The sequence below is a fragment of the Plasmodium chabaudi genome (assembly GCF_900002335.3).
Source record: "Plasmodium chabaudi chabaudi strain AS genome assembly, chromosome: 13".
NCBI lineage: Eukaryota > Apicomplexa > Aconoidasida > Haemosporida > Plasmodiidae > Plasmodium > Plasmodium chabaudi.
Genome location: NC_030113.2, coordinates 1,100,408 through 1,116,098, shown reverse-complemented (window position 1 = coordinate 1,116,098; position 15,691 = coordinate 1,100,408). Strand labels below are relative to the sequence as shown.

The 15,691-nt window shown below is 23.6% G+C and overlaps 5 protein-coding genes across 5 annotated transcripts; 3 read left to right on the top strand and 2 right to left on the bottom strand.

Annotated features, from left to right (window-relative positions):
- Positions 1-514: 514 nt before the first annotated feature.
- Positions 515-1,465, top strand: PCHAS_1329900 (mediator of RNA polymerase II transcription subunit 20, putative; the record flags this gene model as incomplete). The annotated part of the gene is made up of 1 exon (XM_735531.1): positions 515-1,465. One exon carries the CDS (start codon positions 515-517, stop codon positions 1,463-1,465), a length of 951 nt encoding a protein of 316 aa, XP_740624.1.
- A 1,417-nt stretch (positions 1,466-2,882) lies between these two features.
- PCHAS_1329800 (conserved Plasmodium protein, unknown function) lies at positions 2,883-5,135 on the top strand (the record flags this gene model as incomplete). Its single annotated transcript, XM_016799241.1, has 1 exon — positions 2,883-5,135. The coding sequence occupies one exon, from the start codon at positions 2,883-2,885 to the stop codon at positions 5,133-5,135; it is 2,253 nt and encodes a 750-aa protein (XP_016654558.1).
- Positions 5,136-5,801: 666 nt separating this feature from the next.
- On the bottom strand, positions 5,802-7,068 carry PCHAS_1329700 (glyceraldehyde-3-phosphate dehydrogenase, putative; the record flags this gene model as incomplete). Its single annotated transcript, XM_734695.2, has 2 exons — positions 5,802-6,731; positions 6,985-7,068. 2 exons carry the CDS (start codon positions 7,066-7,068, stop codon positions 5,802-5,804), a joined length of 1,014 nt encoding a protein of 337 aa, XP_739788.2.
- Positions 7,069-10,363: 3,295 nt separating this feature from the next.
- PCHAS_1329600 (cytochrome c1 precursor, putative) lies at positions 10,364-11,776 on the top strand (the record flags this gene model as incomplete). Its single annotated transcript, XM_016799240.1, has 2 exons — positions 10,364-10,438; positions 10,667-11,776. 2 exons carry the CDS (start codon positions 10,364-10,366, stop codon positions 11,774-11,776), a joined length of 1,185 nt encoding a protein of 394 aa, XP_016654557.1.
- Positions 11,777-12,943: 1,167 nt separating this feature from the next.
- Positions 12,944-14,619, bottom strand: PCHAS_1329500 (conserved Plasmodium protein, unknown function; the record flags this gene model as incomplete). The annotated part of the gene is made up of 2 exons (XM_734592.2): positions 12,944-13,391; positions 13,520-14,619. The coding sequence occupies 2 exons, from the start codon at positions 14,617-14,619 to the stop codon at positions 12,944-12,946; spliced, it is 1,548 nt and encodes a 515-aa protein (XP_739685.2).
- Positions 14,620-15,691: the final 1,072 nt, after the last annotated feature.

The following is a 15,691-nucleotide window of genomic DNA, read 5'->3' as shown; positions in this document are numbered from 1 at the left end:
TTTTATATGGGTAATAAAAATTTTCATTAATTGTTTAAGATATCTTAATTAATTTTATAAGTTAATTTACAAATATTGTATATACATAATATATTTATGGATAATGCTATAAAACAATTATTTTGCTTTAACGCAATTATTTTTATAAAAATTGTATCATTATTTATATCTATAAGTACGTGTAAGTGTACATACCTTAATTGTATGAACATTGATTTTTAAATAAAAAGAAAATATAAAATTAAGAAAAATTATTGATAAAATTTTTTATATATAATATAACTTGTTTCATTAAAGCAAGCTTATTTTTTTTTTTTGATTCGAATTTTATGCTCGTTTATATTTATATATAATACGCTTAATACGAAAATATATATATGTATATAATACATTAATTAACAATACATCGAATCATATATAAATCTGGTAACACGTATATGTAAATACGCTGGATGCTGTTTTAAGTTTGAATTATTTTTGTTTTAAAATATATGCCTAAATAAATGTGAAGAAAATGGAAAAAGTCGTTAGTATGAGAGAGATAATAACAAATACTAGAAAGATAAAATTGCATGAAAATTTTTTAGAAGATTGCAACCTAAAAGATACATTTTATAATGCTTTAGAAACCGTAAATTGCGGATATAATGATTATGTAAATATAAAAACATGGCTTTTTGCTACTTCAGAAAAATTATTTTCTACCAATTCTGAAGAATTGGCATATATTGCATGTGATGCTTTAAAAGTACTTTTATGTAATAGCAAGTACTTGCATGTGATTATTTATAAATTGCTTAAAAAAAATTTAGAAAAATATATACTAAAGATCATGGGAATATGCTGTTTAACAGTTGCCTCAAGAATGCAGCAAATAAATCAAACAACATGTTTCAAAGAAATATTACAATTACATAATTTAAGTAACATAATAAATGAATATAATATAAGGCAAATAGAGATCGACGTGTTCGTCTCCTTAGCTCATTCAGGTTTTTGTTTTGAAAAAACAATTACGCCTGTCAATGAGCTACACGAAATTATGAATTTTATAGAAGAATACGAACAATTTTTTGAACCTGGAGATTTCCCAATATTTAAAACCGCAAATAACTTAATGCTAAAAATTATTTATTGTATGGTACCAGTATTTAATATGAATGTTTATAATTATTCTATTGTTAATTATGTATTAAGATTATTTATAACAGATAATGAAAAATATATTCATGTTTTTCAGAAATTAAAAGAGCATTATCATGATAAAGAAATTATTCATATATCAAGTTTTCAAAATCATATGTTTAATATTATTAGCGCATTCAAAAATATCTCTATATTTTCAGCAAAAGAATATATCCTAAAAAATCAAAAGGATATCGAATTATTTGATATTATAAATACAAAAATTGAAGTGCTTTGGAATAATAAAGAAAAAGAAAAAGCAGAAAATAGAGAATCATAGATTGTACATATTTTGAGAAATACTATATCTAGTATTATCCAAAATGTTAACAAAGCATACTATATATATATATTTGAACTACAGAATAATAAAAAATTTTAAAATTAAATGAATATTTTTGTTAGTTATGTTGTTTGTGTTAGTAATCAAGTGAAGAAATAGATAAGTTTGATAATGAAAACAATAAAATATATATATGTACAAAAAGGGATAAAACAAAGGGATATAATATTATTATCTCAATGAAATAAAAAAGCAAGAACATTTCATTAAAATGTCCTATTTTTGTCTTATATAATTTAATTTGGATATCTATTATTCAGAATTGCTAAGTATAAATTTATAGCTACTACTGGATATTAGACGAATATTTTATTTCTCACTGAGTTTATTTTGTTTGTAAGAATTTACTTTTGTATCAGTCTGTTATTTTGAATACAATTATAAATAGATATTCGTTATGGATGCATAATATACAGTATAATATTGTTAATAATTCTTGGAAATTATATAAATATTATATACTATATGCATTGTGTTAAATATATATTTATATTGTATAGTTTATAAATGATTTTATATCATTATGAAAGATATCTTAATTTATTACTTTTTAATTTATATGCATATATATTATTTTTTTATCGTTAAATATTTTTTATAAAATTATAAGTACAGTTAAAATTTTTTTGTTAAGTGTTGAAAAATATGTTTTTTTCATGCTCATTTTTAAATAAACAACTTTTTAGCCTAAAACTAAATTAATATATTACTTCGGTAAAAACTTTAATAATATTTTATATATTTAATGATTTTAAGTTATAGTTGTTCACAAAATTTGATATTCTAATTTTAAACGTTGTAATAAATATATATAATAGCAATATATAGTTTGTGTGGGGCTTGTATTTTTTGCATGCCCATAAATATTACAAAGAATTACCAATTTTTATTACCACACCTATTTAAATATTATCCTATGAGCACATGCTTTTAATTTTGTGGGATTATACATTTCCAGTTTAAATATTAATCATGCTTGTTATATTTTAAGGGATATATAGCTGCGATTTTTGTGAAGCATATAGCATTTATCAAATTATTTTTGCTAATTTCAAAGTGAGATCTTTCTACATTTTTTGTAAAAATTTTAATTCTTGTTATTATCAATATAAACACAAATCACATAGCAATTATCACTTTTATGAATTTTATAAAATTTTATATTTTTGAAATGTAATAAATGATACTACTATGTAAGCATGGCTATATCTATATAAATTCGTATATTTAATTTCTTTTGGAAATATATCGATTATGCCACATATCTGCGATAATTTCAGTATAAATATATTGCAACAATATGTGGATTAGTGATCATAATACGGATAAGGTAAATGCCGATGAAAACGACGAGATGATTGATGATGAAGTTGGGAATATAGACCCCAGAAGATGGCACATTATAAATTACAATAAAAATAGTATATTGAAACTGATGAAATTGTTAAATAACAAAAGAAGCATTTTTATATCAATAGAATTTTGCCATAATAATTCATATGAGGCATATGATGATATTATAAATTATATAAAAGGCACATTGAATATTCCCTTATGCATTGTTGACATAATAAGTTTATATAATTGTAAGCATGTAATAAAATATATTAAAGATATTTTTTTAGATTTTATAAAATATATAAAGGATAAAAAAATTATAAAATCTGTTTTTGTTTTACCATATATTGACCATTGGGCTCTATCATTAAAAGGAGGAGGAAAAGACGGATTTTTTTTTTTTAGAAATAGTTTAAAAAATGAAAATGAGCCAAACGAATCAAATAATATATCTGAGAATACATCAGAAAATGAATCAAATAATGATATGTCGAACAAAAGAAGAATGAATAATATAATATACAATGCTAATATACAGATATATAATTTACTTATTTATATGAAAAATATAATAAAAAAAATAAATAAAAAATATTGTGTTAAGCTAGTTAGTTTTCAAGGGAATAAAGACCAATTCAATTCGTCTATGACTAATTTATATGATTATAAAATAAATGTCTATGAATTTGTCAATACACATATTTTATATTATATACATATGAATAAGGAGATTTATTCGCTCTATACGAAGAATAAATTATTTATAGATGCAATATATAATATTATTTCTAATAAATTAGATTTTTTAAATAGTTATCATTATTCTAACATAGACTTGTTTAAATATATTTTTAAATATTACTATAATTTTTATAATAATAACTTAATTACACAAAGGAGTGATGAAAAAATAAACATATTGGACATAATACCAAAAAGAGAAAATAATAAAAGAGATGATAATATATATGGTTCTTTATGTAACCATTTTAATGTTTTTAACTTTTTAATGAATAAAAGGAATTTTAAATATCTTAAAAAATATAAATACTTTTTACGAAACAAAAAGAGAAGAAAATATAACATTTTTATATCGACTAATAACGGCCATAATAATGTTCTTAATTATATTTGCAAAATGTCTTACACTTCATTTTACATAAATGAATATATTGATACTCTTTTGAAAAGACACACAAAAATTACAAAACATAATTCCAGGAAATTAAATAGATTAAAAAACAATCACGAAAAGCACGAGATTAATCAAAGTCCTACCCTCATATACGGAAGTAGTGGTGTGTATGCACATGGTACGACTAGAAATAAATATAACGAAAAATGGGCTAGTGATAATAATCAATTTGATAATAATACGGATGGTTTACAGAATACTAAATCAAACTACTGCTATAAACCAGTAGGAAATCTTAAAAAAGAGATAGATGAAAAAATCTATAATTTCTCAAGAAAAAAAGAGTTATCTCACATTAGAAAACATTTTATGGTAAAACAAAAATATCAAAATGACACTTATAATATTTACAAGATCGAAGAAAATAGTTATATAAAATTTTATTTTAGTAAATTCAGAATTCCTAATACATTTTTAATATATGGGCATAGTGGCGCAGGAAAAACAACTTTATTAAAATTTATTATTAAAATAATTCGTTCGGATTATAAAGATATACCTTTTCATGAAATGCTTAAATATGATACCGAATTACGTGATAATTTAAGTTATGAAAATAAAGAGAATGGGGTTGATACAACACGAAAAAAAATATATACTGAAGATGCAAATACTTGCACAATGAAATTGGATAACTCAATTAATCCTGACATGATTTTTAAATATAGTACACGAATCAAAAATGCATTCCGTGGAGAGAAAAAAAACATTTTTTATGAATATCAAAATGTATCTATAATTCAATTTGAAAGCCATCTTTTAATTAACAAGACGATAGGTGAAAATAGCAAATACATAAAAAGTATTTTCTTGAGAGCCTTAAAAAATCAACCCTCAGTAATTATATTCGATAATATAGATTTGTTTATTGAAAAAAATAACAATTATAAATATTTTGAAGACGATCAAAATGATGATGTTTATAAAAATATTTATAATCTTCTAATTTATTATATAACTTCTTACATAAACGGATCCAATAGAATGAAATTTATTGCAACATCGGAAACGCATCCAAAATATTTTAAATTTTCTTTTTTGAATTTGATAGAAAATATATTATTCATTTCATAACGAAACAGGAAGCCCACACAAAAATGAATGATCAAATTTTGTTTTATTCGATCATTCATATGATATATATGTTTATTTAGGGCATTCCGCGAAATGTTACAATTTTACACTTATTCTTGTAACTGTTTTAATGTTATTTTTTTTAAATAATTTTATTTTTTTCGAATTTTTTCTAGTAAACTCTCTTTACATTGGTTAAATAGAATGCAATACTAAACTGATTGCCATAAAATTGATCTTTGCCATATCAACGGCAAAAAACATTTACGATGATGTTTTATTATTTAATTCACATCTTAATTAGAGTTATCGTTTAGTTCATAGCAGGTGTATGCGTTATTACAATTACCACATGCCTTAAGAAGTATGCATACATATAAAAAGAAACATTTTTAATTCATAATATGTATTAATTAAGTTATACGCACAAATGTAATGGATATTGCATAATGCAAATAACAAAATATATTTTAAGTATTAATTTTAAATGCGATTCATAGGAGTATGGTATGAAATGCATAGTATTTTTTCTGTTACAACTTCCAAAAGCCTCGAATATTTCATATATGCAAATGGCCTTATTTTGAATATGCATATCGATACAATTGAATTATTCTTAATAATTTCATGAAATGTAATTTTCAGGAGGATAGGTTATAGAGCAACTTAATGGTGGGTGATGTGGATAGCCAAATCTAAAAGACGGTTTGAATATCCCCATTCATTGTCATACCATGAGACAATTTTGAAAAAGTTATCATTTAAGGCAAGACCAGCTTTTAAGTCAAAGATAGATGATCTGCTATCATGGACGAAATCTTGAGATACAACTTCTTCTTCGGTATAACCTAAGATTCCCTTAAGTGGTCCCTCAGATGCTTCTTTAATTTTTTTAGCAACATCTTCATATTTGGCTGGTTTTTCTAATCTGCATACTAAATCAACAACAGAGACGGTACCAATTGGAACTCTAAAGGCAACACCAGTTAATTTTCCGTTTAATTCTGGTAAAACTTTTCCTACAGCTTTGGCTGCACCAGTTGAAGCTGGGATAATGTTTAACAAAGCTGATCTACCTGCTCTCCAGTCTTTACCTCCCTTTGATGGTCCATCAACAACTAATTGGTTGGCTGTTGAGGCATGGACAGTGGTCATTAAACCTTCAACGATTCCAAAGTTTTCATGAATTACCTTAGCAATTGGTGCTAAACAGTTGGTAGTACATGAGGCATTGGAAACGATGGTTTGAGAACTGTTATATTTCTCGTGGTTAATACCCATGACATAAATTGGAGTGTCATCTTTTGGTGGTGCTGACATGATAACTTTTTTTGCACCTCCCTTAATGTGAGCACTGGATAATTCCTTGGTTAAAAATACACCAGTTGATTCACATACAACATCAATGGCGTGTTTTCCCCATGGAATCTGAGCTGGGTCTTTTTCGTTGTAAACAACGACTTTTTTGTTTCCAACCATTATACCTCCTTCAGTTGGGGTTACTTCACATGGGAATTTTCCATGAACTGAATCATGTTTTAATAAGTAGATTAAGTGATGGATATCCATAAATGGGTCATTGATAGCAACTACTTCCTATATAATAAAAAAGGGAATATAAACATGATAAAACATTATTACTCAGAAAATTATTTTATATACAAAAAATAATAAGAAATTAAAAAAAAAAAGTGGTACATATATTATTTTTTAAACACACTATAATATAATGAGCATATTATTTAATACGCTAATATATTATATAAATATACATATCTATATATAAACAAATATACTTATAATTTACATAATATATTAATTTCTATTTAATGTAGATCTATAAACTTACGATGTCACTCCTTTCATGAGCAGATCTGAATACTAAACGACCGATACGGCCAAATCCGTTAATTCCTACTTTTGTTACTGCCATTTTTGTGTTTTTTTAAAAATATAAATATTTTGTTTAAGATAAATAAGTTTATTATTATAAAAGTTTTAATTAATTTTAATTATAAAATTGGTTAATTAAATTAATTAGAGAGGTTTTGTTTTTTAAAATGTGAAAAGTGTTTAATTATAAAAGTTTAAGAATTTAATTGAGAATATATTTTTTTTATTTAAGGTATTTAAAAATTAAATTATTTTTATAATATTTTTATAGAAATAATGACGGTTATTTAAAAAAATATAAATTTTGGCAATATATGTTTAAGAGGTGATATATAGGAAAACTTGCAATATGTGATAAAAATAAATAATTAATTAATAGTAAATATAGTGGAACATATATATTAAATAATGTACACCTATGATTGCGTAATATTGGATATGCATAATTTATTGCAAACATAATATGTATATAGTATTTTGAAAAATGTTAGTAATATTCCTATTGTGGTTATCATATATCATACTTGCATATGATTTGGTTTTGCATATGTGTGCACGTTATATTAATTGCCATTATAAATAGTAATATTTACGTTCTAATATCGCTACTGATAATATTAAAAGCAGTACTAATTTTTTTGTTTTTTTCAGAAATAAAGTAAGTAGGTAAAACAAATCGTCTCCTATTACCTACATAATATATAATTTTTTTTGCTTATATAATAGAGAGGCACGCTATTTTGTAAAATATATGTTTAATAAAAAACTATATATATATTATTATATATCGTTATTATCTCGTAAATACTAAAAGGAAAGGGGGCATAATAACTATATATTAATATGTATAATTTAAGGTGCTTATATTTACATTAGGGGCTTCGGTGGTTATTTTTATAATGCTGCTTTAATATGCTTATATATGGCAGCATTTTTGCTATATTATCTATACCTTTTATTAAATCGCTATTACATGTGTTATTCATTTTGTCACTTCACTTTCGGATAATATACTTTCTCCTTTTTGCATATATATAGCATTTAAATTTTGTAATTTTTGTATGCTACGAAAAAACTTAAGGCTATATTGTGTAGTATATAAAAATTAATTTAAATATTATTTAAGCAATTTTAAAAGCAATACTTTATATTATATTTATACAAGTTTACTAGAGCTATAAAAAATAGTTATTCTCATGAGTAATGTAGTAGGCATTACACGTTGTGCATATAATCCATATTTGTAAACATATTATTTATTAGTTGAAGGGGGATTTTAACATTTCTTCGAAAAGCATATTTTATATCATAAATTAAATTATATTAAGATTATTTTGTTTACTTTTTTGGGGGTTTTGAATAATATACTTTATAGTGTTCTCTTTCCACAGTCATTAATTATAGCATACACATATATATATGTGATAGGTGTTTTAACTATTTCATTATTTTACATATAAAATATGATAGGAACAAAATAAGTTTTGGGGTTATTAAAATAATTGAAGGCTTGTATTTTCAGTTAATATATATGCTTTATGCATTCTCCATATATTAATATTTATTGATTGTAGTATTTTTTTTACTTTTAATTTATATAATAAAATATAATACATTTAAGTATTTCGAATTTTATAATAAAAAACTCTGGTAATGTAAGATAATATTCACACTTATCTTTTGAGTACATAAATGAGGTATGGAAAATAAGTATGTTATTTTTGATTAACATAACATACTAAGATAACTTCATGAGCATAAAAATATGATAGTTTTTATTTATAATTGAAATACAACTATATTATCCATATTATATGTATCGTTTTTGAAGAAATAGAAACTAAATAGGCATATATTTATATATATAAAATATGTGTGTTGTACTATTACCAACATATTTCACTTACTATTTTCCATTTCCATTAACTCAGTTTATACCTTTATTAAATATTTATTATAATTAAAAAAGCTGGTCACAAATAAAATAAAAATACACTTCTTTTAATATAATTTAAAATATGTTTAAAAGAAAGATTTCGCAAATATAATTTTAGTATAGTGTTTAAGTAAAACTTTGTTTGATTTTTCAATAATATGTATTGCGGTAAAAAGATAGAATAATAGCGAACATAATTATATAGGAATAACATATTTTTTATAAACCAATTTGTTCAGACATGCGCACTAGAAAATTTGTAAAATAATTTATTCTTAATAGACTATATTGTTTTGATATTGTTTTTTTTTAATATTTAAAATTAGACTATAGCATGGTATATATGCTATGCATATGTGTATGAGTTAAAAGTGTGATCTTAACATACGCATACAATGTATATATGAATATACCCCATTTTTTGTTAATAAGTACCCTTCAATAATTTTTTGTGTAATATTTTTAACACACGCACTAAGTTGAGCGCGTTTTACGTTAAATATGTATAACCACTTTAGGATTTCATACTTTTATTACTTATGCAAGTACACTGCAATTTTACCTATTGCATATATTTATTTGTACTAATAATAAGGATATAATTATGAAAAATATTCGATGTGTATCTTATCATCCTTCATAAACAAATGAAATATAAAAAAAAAACATAGTTACTAAATTTGAAAAACAATAACATAAAAATTAACCAACCCCATTTTATTTTTTAATTTACACAAAAAAGAAAAAATAAGGGAAAAATAATTATTAAAATGGTAAAAATTAAAAAAAAAAATAAAAAGTAACTGTATTCCCACTATATTTTTTTGTTCCTAATGTAAAAGGTGTACAAGAGTTAATTACACAGAAAAATATTAATTTTTATTTTTTCATTTGATATTAATTATATTCATATATTTTTTTCTTTTTCACATATTAATTTGAATTATATTAAAAATATTTAAAAAATATGTAGAAAACCAATTTTTCTTTACATTATATGATATAATAATATTATTATTATATCATGCATATTATATATATATATATATATTATATATGCACATAATATTTTTCCAAAATTGCATAAAAAAAAATAAATTGTAATACATTGTATGGGAATACTAATGTTATTTGAAAACCCAAATAAAATAGTACTGTGCTAAGAGGAATAAAAAGGAAAAAATAAATATAGCATTATATATATAAATAACAAATATATCATTTATATATATATATTTAAGTAAATATGTCCATAATGTAAATTGATTTTTATTTATAGTTTGTTGAGTTTTCAAATGATTACATTAATTATACTTAAGTTTATTTGAATATATAACTTTTTTCACATTTTTTTAATAATAACAATAATAAAAGGAAAAAAGGTTCCATAAAATAAAATATGGCTGGGGGGGGAGCATTAAATAACTTGTTTCCAGGATATAAAGATAAATTATGGTTAAAGCTTCCATACCGGGTATGAAAAATTATGTACCATTCGTTTAGTTATGAAAATATTTATGTGTAAAATTATCAACATGCATATGTACAAATGAGAAATAATTAGCTAAGTTTAAACGTGCAAATGTGTGAATTTGCCAATCTCTTAATTGCTTATAATATATTGACATTTCTGTGATACATATTTTCTTTGTACGTACCAGAATAAATACACACTGATTTAATTTGATTTTTTTATTTTTAGCTTCGATTACATTTAATAAAATCATGGAACAATGAATTTGAGAAGAATATATTCAAAGCCCAAAAAAAAAATAACAGAATAAAAAATTTAAATTATTATATATTGGATAGATTTAAGCCAAATGACAACTACAGAAATAGTCACACCGATTATAAGAGACAAATATGTAGAGGAACATTAGAAGAAGGGTGTGATTTCTTTTTACCAGATAAAAAAAGCCAAGATAGATTAAAAAATCATTTACAGCCATATACAGAAGAAGAAAGTGAAGAAAGAAAAAAATATAAATATTTAAATTTAAAGTATTATATATTATTTGCTTTGGGTTTTTCAATAGTGCATAATAATATGCAATCAAGGCCTGTTGCTTGGTGTATGGATTATGAGCCACCACACACACCACATTATCCATTTTGGTTTAAGTCCATGTTTCATTCACATGATATACCAAGTGTACGACGAGGGTTTGAAGTATATAGGCAAATATGTGCTACATGCCATTCAATGGAACAACTACAATTTCGTAGTTTAGTTAATGAAGTATACCCAGAAAAAAGAGTAAAACAAATTGCAGCATCCTATGATATAGAAGATGGACCAGATGATAAAGGTGAAATGTTTACAAGACCTGGTATTTTAACAGATTCTTTTCCAAAACCATATCCAAATGAAGAAGCTGCCAGATATGCAAATGGAGGTGCATCACCACCAGATTTATCTGTTATAACAACAGCAAGGCATAATGGCCCAGATTATATATTTTCTTTATTGACTTGTTATCGTGACCCACCAGAAGGTGTCGCATTAAGACAAGGTTTATATTATAATACTTATTTCCCTGGAGGATCAATATCTATGCCCCCTCCTCTTCAAGATGACATGATTGAATATGAAGATGGGACTCCTTGTAACGTTTCTCAAATGGCAAAAGATGTTGTAAACTTTTTAACATGGGCAGCTGAACCAACTCATGATGAGAGAAAATTAACTGGTCTCAAATTAGTAAGTGGTGCTTTTGTTGCAATGGTATTAATGACTGTTTGGCAAAGATTTTTCTGGACTGTTTATGCAACTAGAAGAATTGATTTTGGAAAAATTAAATATTTATAAGATTTATATGTTTAATATAAACAAACTCGAGATAACCACAATTTTTTTTAATTTCACGTTACAATATCTCTAAATTGGTGTATTCACAGGGCTATTATATATGCATATGAGTAATATATATATGTGGCTCTTTTTACCATTACAATATAATGAAAAATCCATAAAATTTACGCACAAATCGTGTCCTCCATTTACATATGCGCAACTTTGTATATGTGGAGGGGCATATATCTTTAAATATGCATAATTACTAATATATTTTAATGCAAATGCAGAATTAATTGTATTTAGTACACTGCTTAACACATATGGTTACAAAAAACCACAAGCCCCTAATCTTTTCCAATGCAATTATATTAAACGAAATTCTTTCACTATTCTGCAATGCAGATTAGCAAGATCTTTTCAAATGAATTACAAAAAAAAAAACGAAAAAAATAGTTCATATTTTTCTTTTATTTTTAAGTAAAGCAATATATACCTTTTACATTTTTATTCCATTTTAATGTACATTAAATATATATAGTGTATATATTTTATACCAATGTATAAGACATAATGTTTTGTTAGTTTTTTTTATCTCCACCGATATTATTTACTTATCCTACTTTGGTATTTCATACTATTTTATATTTCTTATTTTATTTTTTTTTAATTTTCCATTTTATTTTACTAAAAAAATAAAATACATATTCAACAATAACGTTTCAAAATGAAAATTATTCATTTTTAACAACATAATGAATTAGATTTTTTTCTTTTATTGCTGTTTCCGAAAATATATTTAATGTTGCACATTAAAATAAATGGTGACAAGTGCAAAGAATGGGATATATACGCATTCCATATTAATAAATATCTATAAATTGAATACGTCAAAAAATGAAAGTTTTATTGAATTAATACAATAAAAAATCGAAAATAGAAAATATATTTAGAAAAAAAAAAAAATAACGAAAAATGTAGCAAATGAAAAAGTAACAATAGTAAAAAAAGTTGAGAAAAAAATAAGATATCGTTAATTGTGGAACAACACCATTGTCTCTTAGCTGATTCTATTTGGGTGTTAACATATATATTGAAGCACACAGAAATGAATGCATATATGTATACAAATATGTGTGTATGCATGTTTCTTTAGAAAATTAAGAATTATTTGATATCATATTAAGAATAAATAGAACGAAAAGTGTAGAAGACACTGTAAAGGGAATATATTGTCATAAAGGCGCATAAAGCAATACATACTAAAAACATTTGTCCGTTTGAAAATAAAATAAAACTTTTAAAACGCTCATATGTTCCTTTGCTTAATAATACCCAAAAAAAATCATTAAATTCATTTTTTTTGTATTCATTATATACTTTTGAGCCTTCATTAAAATCTTCTATTAAGATATATCCAATTAAAAAACAAAAAATAAATAAAAATAGAAATATTAATCCCATAAAAAACTTGAATATCCTTTCACAAAAACATTGGGAAAATATTAAAAAAAATATTAATATAAAACTAAAAATATATAATATCAATCCAACAATAGAAAAGAAAAAAACACCGCTACAAACGAAAATACAAGCGAGTGTAATTAGGTAGGACATAGAGGGGGCGTATCTAAGAAGGCAAAAAAAATAAAATATGTGGAAATGTATATATATGCATATGATTATACATTTATATAACTTATATAATTCATCAATTGAATGCAAAGGGCATCCAAAAAAAAATGAAAATCGTCTTACATTAAAGTTATTGACATAGAGCTTGTTGAAGTTAATGTTGCGCCTTTATGGATGTACATAAAAGACATCAGTAATAATGCGGAAGAGAGAATAAGTATATTTCTTTTTTTAAGATCATCTATATATTCAAATAACTTTGCATTCTTATTTTTTTCTCGTACTTGCTTAATTGTTTCTATCGAATCTAAATATATTTTAATAATTTCATTATCATGTTTTACTAACTCATACTTTGAAATATTAAAAATAGACTTATTATAATAATTATAAATACTTTGAAATTTTTGTGCAAAAATTTTTATTTTTTCAGAATTGGTTATGAAAAGGGGAGAATTATTTTCTATAAATTTATAGAAGTTATCATATATATTAAAGTTTGTCTGAATATTTTTAATTTGTTCATATAATTCTAACAGTTTGTTTTCTATCATAATTTTATGTGCATTATTATTGGTTACTTTTATTTCATTAAACATTTTCATTAAATCATCTCTGGTTAATCTTTTTAATAGTTTTTCTTTTTTAGTTTCAAGAAATGATTGTCTATCTTTAATCATTTCTAAAAGTTTATTTGCATCAAAAAAACTTATGTCTTTATAATCTTCTGATCTATCTTCAATATCTGCATCCTCTTCATCATCCCCTTTTATTACTTTATCATCTTGATCAGTATTTAATTGATTTATTTTATTTAGTAACATATAATCTGGATGATATTTTAATGCATCCATCACTCCAATAATTTTTAAAGAAATATTTTTGCTTATTGATGTTGTATATACTCCCGATGATATTAAAAATAATGATACGACAAATGAACTTAAATATATTGGTCTTAAAAGGGGCTTATAAATAAAATGGCCCAATAATGAAAATAACAAAAGTGCCGCTGCCCCGATTATATTATATATGCTTAAGTAGTAAATCATTTTATATTCTCCTGTCGGTACCGTTTTATTTAATAATTTTAGTTCATTATCATTAATAAAGTGTAATAAAAATATTGAAGAGCAAAATATTAAACTAATACCCTTAGCCCATGTTCCTATCGCAGTATTTTCAAATCCTCCCTTTTTTTCATGATTACAAAAAATACACATTCTGCATAAAAATTAAAAAAATTAATTAATAAAAAAACTGAAAATCAAAAGGAAAAAGGCTCATGTGATAATAATTATAATTTTCAAATCCCTTTATTTATGCTGTTTCATGTATCATAGTGTTTCTCCTGTCTATCCGCTTCCCACAGGTCTATATATTATGTATATAGGAATGTGTGTATATAATACGCATATATTTATTTATTTTTGTATGCCTAATATATATTTCCTTTTTTGGTCCTGAGCGTGAGTTTTCTTCTATTATTATTTAGATTGTTCTCTTTTATACAATGGACAAAATAAAAAAGCTATTTATAACTTTATGGTCTATCCCCTAATATCTTACATATATGTTCGTCTACTTTTTTTTCATTTTAAAAAAAATATTTTTAACAAATTTTTTCTCCATAAATAATGGATTATATTCATAATCTTCCAATAATTTTTACATATTTATGCAAAATACATTTTTCCCTTAATGGAAAATTATGAAAATGTATATGAAATAATATGTGCAAATACACTTTATGACCCTGAAATAAGCAAAGGCTTTACTAAGAAATATGTTTAACCTTTTGAAAAACGGCTAAAAGACAAACTCGAAACCACACTATTATATATTATTACTTATGCATTTATGTTTTACGTAGTAAAAATGCGAATTTATGAAAAGGATGAAATTGAAATATTAACATATCTACAAATATTCATGAAAATATAAAAACTGAAAAAAATTATATGTAATAATACCTCATGTTTTTTATTAAATAAAAATGCATAAAGGAAATTTTTTTAAATTTTCATGTTTATATATAATTTAAAAAATAATATGATAAAATATAGTAGCAGTTTAATTATAAGAACAGACACGTATAGACACGTATGCATTTATAAAAATGTGTATCGGAATTTTCCTATAATTTGATATGTATATATTATTTATTTCGCATTGTAATACATTATTTTGAACATTAAATAATAATACCATATGACATTCAAATAAAATATGTCATTATACACATATAGATTCATTCGAACATTCCTTATTAAATTATAAGCACACCACAATTTT